At 37.7% G+C, this 15,322-nt stretch overlaps 1 protein-coding gene across 4 annotated transcripts in view; it reads right to left on the reverse strand.

Annotated features, from left to right (window-relative positions):
• The window catches only part of mtcl1 (microtubule crosslinking factor 1), a 102,794-nt gene that overhangs the window by 55,178 nt on the left and 32,294 nt on the right, over nt 1-15,322 (reverse strand). For all 4 annotated transcript variants that reach the window (XM_079612856.1, XM_079612855.1, XM_079612854.1 and 1 more), the window contains exons 4-5: nt 3,777-3,836; nt 1,481-2,890 (exon numbers count right to left, since the gene is read on the reverse strand). In XM_079612856.1, the coding sequence (XP_079468982.1) occupies nt 1,481-2,890; nt 3,777-3,836 (1,470 nt within the window). The remainder of the gene's footprint in view (nt 1-1,480; nt 2,891-3,776; nt 3,837-15,322) is intronic.

Here is a 15,322-nt window from a genome sequence, read left to right on the forward strand (position 1 = left end):
TTGTAATCATTGCTGTTGTCACGTATTGGGAAGCCAGAATGTGTATCCATTGACTGAAACATACATTAGCCGAACTCTATCTGTCTGTTTTACGCATTGTTATTTTCAACAATCCCTAATACTGGTATATATGCGTCGACAGATTTGAGATTAACCGCAGTTTAAGTGTGTGGAGAACAGTACGGTTTGATTATGTACCGAGAACCATTACACCCCTATTCAACTGCCTAGATTTAGGCTGTATGTTATGTTGAGGTTATTAATCTTAAAGTGAATTTAAAAAAGCACCCGTCACAAACATCTCATGAACTCTGTCTTCTTTTGTGTCTCCTGCTGTTTTACCGTCTCATTAATCTCAGAGCAGGTCTATCAGAACATTACTCTGCTCACATTAATCTTTCACATAGATCTTTTTTTACACATAACTTATAACAAATGATCAGAAGTATCACTGATATAAAACAAGGCAACTGGATAACCAGCTTTACAAGTCAAATACTCTGCCTACAGCTCCACATATCAAGCAATTCTTTCCATTTCCCTTGATGAGTTTAGTCATGGGTAAGAAAACAGAGACAACTTATTCAGGATTTTGCATGGATGCCTGCAGTCGTAGCTTGATGAAATTAAACTTTAGCAATAGGTAGTAGTGTTACCAGTGAAGGAAATGTTTACGTCTACTGTCTACATTCAATTGATGCATCCAAAGCAAAGCTTGACCTATAGAGTTATAAAGGAATAGTTCATCCATCATTATTTACGCACCCTCATGTCATTCCAGAATTGTATAATTTTCTTTCTTCTGGACACAGTAGATGATATTTTAAGATTTTTTTAGTCAATGCAACTTTGTAAATTTTCAAGCTGCAAAGAAAGACATAAAGGTGTCTATATGACTCAACGGCTATCACTTAGCATGATACAAATATGCCTTTGTTGACTTTAAAACATTGGTCAACTCATGTATACATAGACTACATCGAATACAGTGACACAAACCTTTTTAGAATGGATTAGAACCTTTAGAATTAGAACCTTTTAGAAGGATTTAGAATATACCAGTCGAAATATATTCAGTAATTTGACACTACCTTTACGTCTTTTTTAGAGCTCGAAAAATGTAGGTCCTATTGACTTTCATAGTATGTTTTAAAATATCATCTTTAGTGTTTTGCAGAACAAAGAAAATTATGAGGCGTAAATGATGACAGAATTTTCAGTCTTGGGTGAACTATGCCTTAACATTTAACATGAATCATGCCAGCCAAAGTTAGTTAAATAGCTTCCTTTGTGGTGCATTCAGGACTTTCAAGACTGGCGGTATATGGAGATGAAGATGCAGAATCAATATAAAGGTGTATGCATTCTCAAAAAGGGACTTTCAAATGAGGAAGCAGCAAAGGAAATAGGAAATTGCCATGTCATGTGATTGCAAACACTGAATAAAGATGAAGGGTCGGGTTACACATATCCATCCTACCTGGAAGTCGGTCACCAGATCCCTTCCCAGTGTGCCGATGGGCGAGTCTCTTGACATGGAGGTAACAGTGGAAAGGAAGCTGCTAGATTCAGTGAGGTTGGGCATGGGGGAAAGGTCATCGACACGATCCCGTAGACCCTCCCCTAGGTGGTCCACTTTGTCCATGAATTGCTGGAGTTCTGTACGGAAAGCCCTCATGCGGGTGTTGACCGAATCCAGCACCTGAGAGTCGGGTTTCGATTCAGCAGAGTCTCCATCGCCCCTGAACTCTGAACCCTCCACAAGAAGATCCCCTCCCAGGACAACCAGACTACCTTCGTGGATCAGACTGTCCGTATCCGTGATGAGCCGGTCCACTGTTTTTCCAAGCCGTTCGGCTTCACGCCTGACGTTGTTGAGCGTCTCTCGGTCTTCCCGTCTCCGCTGGGCCAACTCGACCACTCCCAACTCACCAGTATCTGAGGGTTTCTCGCCACTGGCGAATCCAGAGGTGGCCGTCTTCTCAAACAAGTCATCAGAGTCGCTCTCACCGCCAACAGGACCCTCACGTTTAGGATGGAGCAGCAGAAGCGTGGCAGTCTCATCCTCATCAGTTTCCCTTCGCCCGGGATCACTATCCACATCAGGGCTACCGGTGCGCATTCCCAAGTGTGCTGCCAGGTCACAGCGCTGCATATTCGAGATTAGCACCCGGTTCTCGTACTGAAGCTTCATGACCTTCCCACTTAGCTCGTTGACCTGGAGTCTTGCGGCTTTCAGCTCCTCCTGGAGTGTGGCGCCACTCCCTGCTCCCGAAAAACCATTACCTCCTCCGTTACCAGTTTTGATTGCACCAGCACTTCCACCCTCAGCTCCTTCGGACTCACGATCGGCTTGGCTAGGCCCGAATTTGAAGCGGTTGAGCTCGGATGTCAATTGTTTGTTGTGGTCCTCAATCTCAGAAATGGAGCGACGCAGGAGCTCTGCCTCCTCTTCAACAAACTGCAAGTGCCGTCGCAATTCGCTTGCAGATTCCAGGGCATCGGCACCATACGGTGAGGTAGGGACACTTGAGAAGGGTTCGCGCCCAAAGCAATCCCTCTCATATTGGCAGCGTAGGTCTTCGTTTTCCGCCCTGAGGCCACGGTTCTCAACCTCCAGCTCTACAATCTTCCTCCCAAGGATGTTGGCTTCCTCTTCAACCAGTTTGAGCCGTAACCGTAACTCGGCTTCCCGGGTGGTGTGAGGTCCTCCACCGGACACCTCCGCCAGGGACAAAGGGCTGTCCACATCGCCGTATACTGATATATACTTCTGCAATTCCTGTTCCAGTTCATCCTTCTCACGGCCAATTTTTGCCATCTTTTTACGCATAAGGGCCGATTCCTCCTTGGCAAACTGTAGCTGGCAGCGCAGATCTGCACTGTCCTCCTGAAAAGTAAGAAATATGTGAATGTACAAGGCAATACCAATCATTTCGAAATTTAACTATTTGTGACCCTGGACCACAAAACCAGTCACATAGGTCAATTTTCTGAAATTGAGATTTATACATCACATGAAAGCTGAATAAATAAGCTTTCCATTGATGTATGGTTTGTTAGGATAGGACAATATTTGGTCGAGATACAACTATTAGAAAATCTGGAATCTGAGGGAACAAAAAAATCAAAACATTGAGAAAATCTCCTTTAAAGTTGAGCATTTATGTTCACGATTGTGCTGCATTCACTCACAAAAATAAATGTTATATATATTTACGGTAGGAAATTTACAAAATATTTCCATGGATCATGATCTTTACTTAATATCCTAATGATTTTTGGCATAAATGAAAAATCGATAATTTTGACCCATACAATGTATTGTTGGCTATTGCCACAAATATACCCGTGCGTCATGTGACTGGTTTTGTGATCAAGGGTCACATTTAACTTTAATTCATTTTTATTTCAGTTTATGTAATTTAGTAAATCAACAAACTTATTTTATTTAAAAAAATTTAAATAAAAGTTTTCTCCATCTAATATTATTTTATTTCCATTAACAAATATTGTTAGCTTGAACAATTTTTGATACTTGAGCATTGAATTCAATAATGGATCTTATAGTAGCAATAAACAGGTACAAATTGTGCTTTATTGAATAAATCAAATAGATACATATATAAAATATATAAATAAATGCTTTTTAAGGGGCAAAATATTTTCAAAAAAAATTTATAGGGCTGTTTTTTTTTTTTTTAAGTTTAGATTTGTGTTGTGTTGAGTTACTATACAAGGCCTGTGAATTGATCTCTGTGTTTGTTTGTACACACCTGAGTTAAAGACTTCTTATCTTTGAAAGTTTCTCTACTGCCTCTCCTCCGCAGAGCGGTCTGAAAGACAACAAGAGCGACGTTAGACAATGTAAAGAGGACCAGGTAGATTGACAAAATGTGCATCTTCACTTCGTTTGAATTGGCCAGTTTCGATTCATTCCAGTAAGGTAAAAAACATTTAGTCAAGCATATCAAATATATTTATTCTGTGTCTTTTGGCAAAACATTTTATGAAAAATCTGCAGTCTAAAGAACACTAATATTTTCCTGTTTTGAAAATACCACAGCCAAAACAACTGGACTAACTAATATAAATATCAAGCATTATTAAAGACAAGTAAACAGTATTAAAATAAGAACGAATGAACAAATTAGTATTGGACAAATCAGTACAACTGAACAAAGCTCAGGTGCAGAAATTGTAATAAAATAAAATATCACTGCAATTTTTTAATTCCCAACCCTATTACCAGGACAGGTAACTTTCATGAACAACTGTAAATCATTTGTAAATAAATTATTCATTTTGAATAAAAGCATTTCGGCATCCGATTTGATCACACCATCAATTTTTTATATCATATTAAGGTGTATTAAACCAATTTTTATTATGTGAATTACAGGTGCTGGTCCTTATCGCAGACCTATGAATGAAACTCAGCTGTGTTGCATTCAAAGTCAAATTATTTCTTTATATCTCAGAAAATCACATTAGCAATACATAAAAGAAAAGAAAATCTGGCAACGTTTCCATTAGCTTTGCAGGTGATCAATAGTAAAAAAATAAAATAAAATAAAAATGCAGAGAATAAACAATGATATGTGATGCAGTTTGGGATTTTTACAAAGTATGGGATTTCCACAGTTTTCAAGCTGGACGTTCAACTTTAAGTACCGTTCTTTTGCAAAATGGACATTTGAAATTATGATTTTGAATAAAATGAAATGCAGCAAAAGTGAATCAGGACAAACCAAGATGGTAGCCAAACATTGCCAATTTTATGTATTTATTTATTTGACATGGGCAAACCATATCCATTTGTTTAAGTGTTTTAGCACACATGTTAATTTTCAACACCTGTCCACGGGAGGCTTTTAGAAAAAAAAATACTAATAACAATAATAACAAAAGTGATAATAACAATACTAACAAAAAAGGATAACTAAAATATACCAAGGATTAAAACATTAGAAGGAATGGCTGTGGCCAGAATATACTTCAAGATGATAATCGAGAGCACACTGACTGGATAAGAATAGCAATAATATGGTGTGCAGCAAATCTGCTGAAAAATGACGTTTAATATATTTATAGTGTGTATGAACCACATGAGTTGCTTCTCAGTGTTGCCATGAGAGGCGATGACTGTCTTGATCATCTCTCCTTCAGATCAACTACTGTCATCATGGCAGAGCAACAGTTTCAAGAGAATATACTGAGCAAGTTAGTCAGTAAATGTGTAGCTAAGCTAAGCTAAGCTAACAGAAAAATAAACATCCAATTATGTCGCTATAATCATTGGCCGACCGCACATGATCTCTTACTTAAATCAAAGACGCGAGTACTTGGTAAACTTTGCCCTGCTTACCGCTGGTCTATCTTGAGTCATACGCTGAACTTAAATAGCTCTGCTGATGATGGCTGTGTTAGCTTGAATCATTTATGGCCAGACAGATGGAAAGTGTGAGATGGGTACAGGAGAGGAGGGAGTTTCTCATCAACACACAGCAACCGAGGAGCGAGAGAAAACCTAGATACAACTCCAAAACAAAGGAGGAGATGAGACGATGAGGGGATTTTATGTGGGCTGAGTCTGCAATATGGTTACAATTTACAGTCATCACCACTCGCTGCCACACACACATAAGTCAAAAATCACTATTACTCAAACTATTGAACTTTAGTGTGCAACTCATCCGGTGTAATTCATGGACCAGACACGAATGATTCCTCAAATCATGTGACAAGAGCTGTATATTTACACTTGCATTTTACATTAATTCAATTGGTGCTTTTATCCAAAGCGACTTGCATTGAGTTGTATACGTTTTAATTAGGGCTGTCCGTTAAACGCGTTATTATTATTTTTATCGCAAGATTAACGCCTAGCAAACTTTGTAGTTTTTTTCACATGCTTTTGCAACAACTAGTAACATTATTAAAACTACAACACCACACCGGATCTAGCTAGACCAGAAACAAAACAACAGGCACGCCGCACACACACACTTGTTTGGGCTTGCGAACTCGTATCGCACATCGGACGCGCACTTTCTCAGTTTATGGCCAGCAATAAAAACGCAGAATAGAGACGGAGCGTAACGCGTCATAATCTGAAGACCACGCCACACCGGGGGGGAAAACAATCCAACCGTCTCCATTGACTCTGCATTGCGAGAGGCTCCTCCTTGTCATTTCTTGCTTCTAACTAAAGACAGAAAAATGCCTAAAAGCTGTTGTGTGACAAAGTGTACAGCAAACAAGCTAAGAAACACAGAAATACGTTTTTATAAGCTGTCGACTCCAAAAAACGAGTGTTTAAGGACTTAAAAGTGGACACAGGCTGGAACAAATGGGTAAATTGTGGGATCCTGACACTCAGTATGCACTAAAAACACAGTTACGTGTGCAGTAAGTTCAACATTTGGTCACTGGTGAGTCAAATATCCAAATGTCAGTTTTATATATTATATTTCTGTAAGATAAGCGATCCTGTGTTGCCGATTACGTTCTCCTCCAGCGGGCGTACGTTAGTTCTCAGAGTAATGACACACGTTACGCTCTCTCTCAACTGCCTGATTTTAAAGAAATACAAACTTTTTTTCAACAACGATGCATTAAATGGATCAAAAGGGACAGTAAAGACATGCATAATGTTACAAAAGATTACATTTTAAATAAATGCTGTTCTTTTGAACTTTCTGTTCATCAAAAAAATGGTTTTCACAAAAATATGAAGCAGTTGAGCATAAGAGACTTATGTTTTTTTTATATTAATAATATTTAATATAATATTAAAATCTTACCAACCACAAACTTTTGAACGGTATAAAGCAACCTCTGAGTAACACAAATATTGCATTTTCAGTTACACTTTATTCTAAGGTGTCATTGTTACAGTGTAATTATTATATATTTAAGTATGAGTAATGATAATTAACTATGAACTTACTATAGGGTTAGGATAGGATTAAGGTTTGGTTGAGGGTTAGTTGCATGTAATTATGCATAATGTACTGTTATTACTATGGTAAGTACATGTAAGATATGTAACAAGGACACTGTAAAATAAAGTGTTACCGCATTTTCTTTCAAGGAAAGATATGGCAAGTTGCATGGCAGGTAGTGCTCACAACAGTGGTGCGTTCAGGCTTAGATAATCACAGTCGACTAACCCGGCTGTCTGGCCTCGTCCCAAATCAAATCAGATCACCCCCCCCAAACACACACACACACACACACACACACTCTTGTAAATCAGGATGACGGAAATAGATCAAAAGGCATTTTTTGATTTTTCGGACTCCTGCCTCAGTTTCCAGAAACAGTCACTACATACAACAGCTTAGATATATTACAATGAATACAGAAATATATTTATGATTTCATATTCTACCCAAAGAGACATGACTTAAAGGTAGCATACAAGTAGAAAATCATGTTTTTAAGGTATTTCGAGTGTGTAAATCAACTGATCTGCAGTGTTAGTTCTAGTGCGAAACACGTGCTGCGTTTTTTTTACAAGACTTTGAATTTTAAAAAATTAAATTAACAGCGCCAACCACAGTGCCGAAGTTATATATATATATATTTTTTTTTTTTCTTCTGAATATTCAAATGAACGTGTTGATGGATAATAAATGATCAATTCTTTTAGCCTTTTTTTGTTTCACTTTTGGTGTGAATAGGGGTTTTTAATGGTATAAATTCAATTAAATGCATTTGTAAAGCGCTTTTCACAAGCAATAGTAGCTTTACAAAGAATATTTAACAATATAGTCAAACCCACAGAAATGTGCAAAAGTGTTTTCTCTTCCATGTAAACGTTTGATCATATCCATGATGGCGAATACAGGCTAGAACGTGTTTTCGAGGAACTTTAGTTGTGTTAAAGCATTTGTGATGAAATTACACACAACGGAAACACACACTCTATTCAGCATGAGCACAAAGCTTCAGTCGTCTTTCTATTCTCTCTCCCTAAAAACGTCCCAGAATCTCAGATCACAGTGTGTCAATTGGTTTAGAAAGGCTGAAGTTGTATCTACAGGTCCAGGATCAGTGTTTTTCTGAAACTCTGGGTGAGTCTCCATCTGCCGTCCAGCAGGAGGTCTTTGTGGAGGAAGCAGAAAACATTCAGCCGTTCTTTATTCCACACTCGAAAAACACTTCATTACACCAAATTAATCTCCACATAGCCAGAAATTGCCACTCAAATCATCAGGATACTGATTAATATACTGTGTGTTTGTGTATATACGTGTGTGACCCTGGACCACAAAACCATATTTATGTTTAGATATTTAGATATTTATACATTAGAGTTGAATAAATAAGTTTTCCATTGATGTATGGTTTGTTAGGATATAACAATATTTGGTCGAGATACAACTATTGAAAATCTGGAATCTGAGGATGCAAAAAAATGTAAACATTGAGAAAATCTCCTTTAAAGTTGTGCATTTATGTTCACGATTGTGCTGCATTCACTCACAAAAATACATGTTTTATATATTTACGGTAGGACATTTACAAAATATCTCCATGGAACATGATCTTAATATCCTAATGTATTTTGGCATAAAAGAAAAATCGATAATTTTGACCCATTCGATGTATTGTTGGCTATTGCCACAAATATACCCGTGCGTCATGTGACTGGTTTTGTGGTCCTGGGTCACACATATATATATATACATACAGGGCTCTCAAGTGTCACGCATTGAGCGTGACAGTCACTAATTTCAGTCTTTTATCACGCACTCCCGCCACACATTGTATTTCTCACGCGGAAAAACTATTTATAATATATTTAATATGCCGCAGCGCCCAAAATTGATCTGGCCGCGCCGCTGTCACTATGGAACCGGCAGGAAACAAGCGTGTCGCCGCGTCTCCCGGTTTCTTAGTTGAGCCTGCCACTTAACAGCCAATCAAAAAAAAGAAAGGGGCTACACAATAGCCAATCAGAAAATAGCACTATTGTATCTGGGTAAGATTTAACGTAACAACCAATGGGGGGAAAAGCATATCCTAGAATTGTTCACGAGATCTTCCGAAAGTTTCGTTCACCCACAGAGGAAAACACTGGATCTCCTCATGATCTCCTGTTTTAATGTTACAACAAATTAACAACTTGTTTGACACAAACAATGACAACTTGACTGCTTTAATGAGAACTGAGAATGTTTCCCAGATAATTACCATCAGTTGTTCATGAGTTACTGTAACTTTAACTAAGCCAACAGTTTTACAGCCTGTTCACTGACAACACCTGCTCAGAACAAGTAGTCTAGGCCTAGTCATATATACACACTCACCGGCCACTTTATTAGGTACACCTTGCTAGTACCGAGTTGGACTCCCTTTTGCCTTCAGAACTGCCTTAATTATTCATGGCAGAGATTCAACAAGGTGCTGGAAACATTCCTCAGAGGCTTTGGTCCATATTGTCATGTTCGCATCACACAGTTTCTGCAGATTTGATGCCTGCACATCTATGATGTAAATCTCCTATTCCAGCAAATCCCAAAGATTCTGTATTGGATTGAGATCTGGAGACTGTGGAGGCCGTGTGAGTTTAGTGAACTTACTGTCATGATCAAGAAACCAGTTTCAGATAATTTGAGCTTTGTGACATGGCGTTATCCTGCTGGAAGTAGCCATCAGAAGATGGTACAATGCGTTCATAAAGGGATAGAGACGGAGCGTAACGCGTCATAATCTGAAGACCACGCCCACCGGGGGGGAAAACAATCCAACCGTCTCCATTGACTTTGCATTGCGAGAGGCTCCTCCTTGTCATTTCTTGCTTCTAACTAAAGACAGAAAAATGCCTAAAAGCTGCTGTGTGATGAGGTGTCCAGCAAACAAGCTAAGAAACACAGAAATACGTTTTTATAAGCTGTCGACTCCAAAAAACGAGTGTTTAAGGACTTAAAAGTGGACCCAGGCTGGAACAAATGGGTAAATTGTGGGATCCTGACACTCAGTATGCACTAAAAACACAGTTACGTGTGCAGTAAGTTCAACATTTGGTCACTGGTGAGTCAAATATCCAAATGTCAGTTTTATATATTATATTTCTGTAAGATAAGCGATCCTGTGTTAGTTCTCAGAGTAATGACACACGTTACGCTCTATCTCAACTGCCTGTGTCCACTTTTATGTCATTAAACACTTGTTTTTTTGGGGTCGACAGCTTATAAAAACTTATTTCTGTTTTTTTTAGCTTGTTTGCTGTTCACCTCGTCACACAGCAGCTTTTAAGCATTTTTCTGTCTTTTCTTAGAAGCAAGAAATGATAACGAGGCAGCCTCTCGCAATGCAGAGTCAATGGAGACGGTTGTGGCGTGGTCTAAATACACTCTGTCTCTATGGTCATGGTCACCAACAATACTCAGGTAGGCTGTGGTGTTTAAACGATGTTCAATTGGTATACTAAAGGCTCAAAGTGTGCTAAGAAAATATCGATCACATCATTACTCAACCAGCAGACTGAACCGTTGACATAAGGCCGGGTGGATCCATGCTTTCTTGCTGTTTATGCCAAATTCTGACCACATCAGCAGAAATCAGACCAAGTAACGTTTTTCCAATCTTCTATGGTCCAGTTTTGGCGAGCCCGTGTGAATTGTAGACTCTGTAAACCCTACAGATATCAGCCGTTTCTGAAATACTCGGACCAGCCCCTCTGGCACCAACATCCATGCATTTTATTTGAGATTTTTAGGTATGCAGAAATCTCACTGTACACTCGCGTATACTGAGTCTGATCAAGGTTGACTGATATCTAATATCTGCTGATCTATCCTGACTGACTCTGCAGTCCAGCGCTGTGACTGAGAGACACAACTGAGGTCGACCCAAAGTCACTAACACACACACACACACACACGGGACATCTGCTTCCTGACACAACACAACCATACACTGGCTCTCACTGTCTTTGGATTTGCTCTGAATCTGATACCTGTGCTTCACTCGCTACAAAAATACTGTGAGGATCGGATTAAAATACCATGGTTTTTAAAAATATACCGTGGAGTAGTTTGATTAGTAAAATTCACATACTATGATATTTAAAATGCAGGGTCCTTTTAAAGAATAATGTGGCAAAACATCATGGTAGTGTCCAAAACACTGTATTTAATAATACAAAAATGGTATAGTATTACCATAGTAGTTTTTATTTAAAAAAAAGGTTATGTCAGTGTTCTCATTCCTGTAATTCATAACGTAATGAAATAGATTAAGACTATGGTCAAGACTCACATAAAAATACTTAAGAGTAGATCATATTAAAATATAATAAATATATTAGGCATTTTTACATTTAATAATGTAATAGTTTTATAGTGCCTTTCAGGACCTTAAGGACACTTTGCAATGCTTTGCAGACAGATTGGATGGATGGATGGATGGATGGATGGATGGATGGATGGATGGATGGATGGATGGATGGATGGATGGATGGATGGATGGATGGATGGATGGATGGATGGATGGATGGATGGATGGATGGATAGATGGAACGATATATAGATGGAACGATAGATAGATAGATGGAACGATAGATAGATAGATAGATAGATAGATAGATAGATAGATAGATATAACGATAGATAGAACGATAGATAGAACGATAGATAGATAGATAGATAGATAGATAGATAGATAGATAGATAGATAGATAGATAGATAGATAGAACGACAGATAGATAGATAGATGGAACGACAGATAGATGGAACGATAGATAGATAGATAGATAGATAGATAGATAGATAGATAGATAGATAGATAGATAGATAGATAGATAGATAGATAGATAGATAGATAGATAGATAGATAGAACGATAGATAGATGGAACGATAGATAGATAGATGGAACGATATATAGATGGAACGATAGATAGATGGAACGATAGATAGATGGAACGATAGATAGAACGATAGATATATAGATCGATAGATAGATCGATAGATAGATAGATAGATAGATAGAACGACAGATAGATAGATAGATAGATAGATAGATAGATAGATAGATAGATAGAACGACAGATAGATAGATAGAACGACAGATAGATAGATAGATAGATAGATAGATAGATAGATAGATAGATAGATAGATAGATAGATAGATAGATAGATAGATAGATAGATAGATAGATAGATAGATAGATAGATAGATAGATAGATAGATAGATAGATAGATGAACGTTAGCTTCTACAGAGATGTTTCCTGGTTGCTATTAGATGATAAAGCTGAGTGTTCTGCTTCAGTGAACATTAATGAACGCTCGGGTCTCTAATGGAGGGTCAATATTTACCATCCAGCCTCACATTTCACGTAACCTTGGCATCTGAAGATAACACAAGCATGTGCAAACACATTTTTTAATAATGCTACAAGGTCACTCTCTGTGCTGTTCGATGTCTCTCTCTGCTAAAAGGCTTGTTAAGGACCAGAAAAACAAAAATACGATGGAACTTCTCTCAAGGGCTTTGTCGTGAAGACTGATGGAGACGTTTGTTTACAGATACTGTCTGCGTTCCTATGACAACGGCCTGAATAATCACTGTCTCCTGAAGTCAACAACACGACTACGACGTTTACAGCGTGGCTTTACAACACTTCAAACTGGATGACGCATCCAGACAAACAACAAAATACACCCACTTCTGTGATTTTATACAAAATGATGTTCATGTTCATTTTCTCAGCTATTTTTTTTTTATTTAAATTAAAAATTAAAGCCAAGCATTCACATATCATACCTTTTATACTACAGTTAAATCAGATCAAATGCATTCATATTAAGAACAGAAGCTACGCAAATTATTTCCCATCTGCCTTTTTTGTTGTCATTGTTGTTGTCATTTGTTAACAAACAAGTATTCATTACTTCAATGAGCTCATTGTTTCTGCTTTAAAGCTACACTGTGTATGAATTACTCCCATCTAGCGGTGAAATTGTATATGACTACCAACTGAATATTACTTTCTAGCCCCTCCCACTCCGAGGGCGGTTTAACTCCTACGGTGGTCGTATTATTTCAAATCTGCTGGTAGTCGCGAGTAATCTCCCCCATAGATATACATAATAAAGGCTAGATGTCTTGCGGCGGAGTCTCTAACTTCATCACCCGGCGGCCATCTTGTCACAGGCAAGCTTTCTGGCGGGCTCTGTGGTTCCTGATGTAAGTGATCTACACAAATACTCTTATCTCGCTGAAATCTTGACGGATTTACAAACGGTTTGGTTTCTTACAAACGTTATTAACCTGGCTATAATTCTGGATGCTTGAACATGTTGAAATATATAATATTATAATTATTCATAAGTATGCGGTGTCATAACTACATCTCTGACGTTTATAACAAACCAACTCGTTTAAAAATCGGTAGAAAATTGAGCAAGTTATGGTTATTTAAAAAGTACATGCACCATTAAAACACAATGTTACGAGTGAGCGAGCTGACTGTGACAAGATGGCCGCCAGGTGCGGACGTCGACCTCCATTGGCCAGCAGCGCGGACGAGACAGCCTTTATTATGAATATCTCTGATCTCCCCCTCACATTCGTCACGGTGCCACTGAGTGTAAAAACACGAAAGGCGAAGCTTGAATATCCCGGTATGTCCCTCTTTGGCTAATGTATTTTCAAGATGGAGGCGCAACATGGCGTCCGCTATTCGAGCAGCTCACCCGTATGTATTATAGATGGCAGATTTACGCTTACGAGAATACTTGATTAGTTGGTAGAAGTAATTATACATTAATGAGCACAAGTGTTTTTTGCTCAGAATCAACTTAAAAAATTGCACAGTGTAGCTTTAAATTATTACATTGTTTAAATTAATGCATTATTAGCTAACTGTGATATTGTATGTGTGCATTTCTGAAATGCATAACGTAGACAGTCACCTCTGATAACAGATCACTCTAAATTGTAATGCGGACTCATGCATTTTCTGTAAAGCTGCTTTGAAACCATAATGTATTATGAAAAGCGCTGTGAATTGAATTTAGTCTTAGTCCTGTGTTCAAAGTACTTTTTAATTTTTCTTTATCATATTTAGTCAACATTGTCCTCTTTTTGGTTATTCAAGTATTAGTTGACTAAATGTATGTGCATTTGAGTCTACTTTCAGGCAGGAAAAACATAAATGCACAATGTTCTCTCATCATTCCTGATTGTCTCGTGGAAAAAAAAGATTGTCATCAAACATTTTTCGTCATAGATTTGATATCGGTTGATTGTTATATATTTTGTTATGAAAAATGTATGTACAAGCTCTCTGAACTTTATACAATACAATAGAATATTTATTTATAAAGCACATTTAAAAACAACCAAGGCTGACCAAAGTGCTGTACAGAACAGAAAAAAAACAATACAAATAAAACAACCAATAAAGAAATAGATAGACAATTATCATCCCTAAATCAAGGAGTATTAAAAGCCAAAGAAAATAAAGAAATCTTTAAAGAAGATGTGAAGGTGGAAACAGAGGGAGCTGATCTAATGTAGAGAGGCAGACTGATCCCAAGTTTATTTGTAATATGTGACCAGATCCAGCAAAATGAGTCACAGTGACCCAAATTTCAAAATTGAGATTGTGGCATTAATGGAAAGAGGAGACCATAAGCATTCAAATGATACCCTAGTCAAAGTAATACCTTGATTGGTTGTAAAGATATACACATTTGAATTATGGTCGTCTTCCCTCTTTTTCCAATTGAAAACCTGAGAAAATCGCTTTTAAAGTTCTTTGCCCGTTTTTTGTTGATATCTTTCAAAATCCATTGCATTTACAGGGATAAACTATTTATTTTACAGCTTAATTTGACCAAAGACATTAATATATAACACAACATTTTCTCAAATTAATAATATTTAATCTTTCTGAGGAGATCTGCTAGCTTGTTTACACAGAGCGCTGAGTCTGACAGGAGGACGGCTGGACCAATCACGTGCCGGTGAGTCGAAACGGGGCTTCCCATTGACAAATGATCAGCGTGTGTGTACATTTCTAAGCTTTTTGATTGGTTCTGTACAACGTGTAACACCATATTTGGAGAGCAGAGATAGTGACGTTTCAGGGGATACCTGGGAAATGCTCAGAGGTGACGAGAGGAGTTGAGAAAAACAATGTTCATTTCCAGCGATTTTATTAAAACTTTGTAAAATTTAATAGTAATTGTTAAATTACCTTTACTCAATTATCTGGACAACGAAACTTTGGGAGATTATTTTTGAATGTCTGTTCTTTGAAATTAGCTAGATATATATATATATATATATATATATATT

This window comes from Phoxinus phoxinus (genome assembly GCF_949152265.1).
Source record: "Phoxinus phoxinus genome assembly, chromosome: 5".
Lineage (NCBI taxonomy): Eukaryota > Metazoa > Chordata > Actinopteri > Cypriniformes > Leuciscidae > Phoxinus > Phoxinus phoxinus.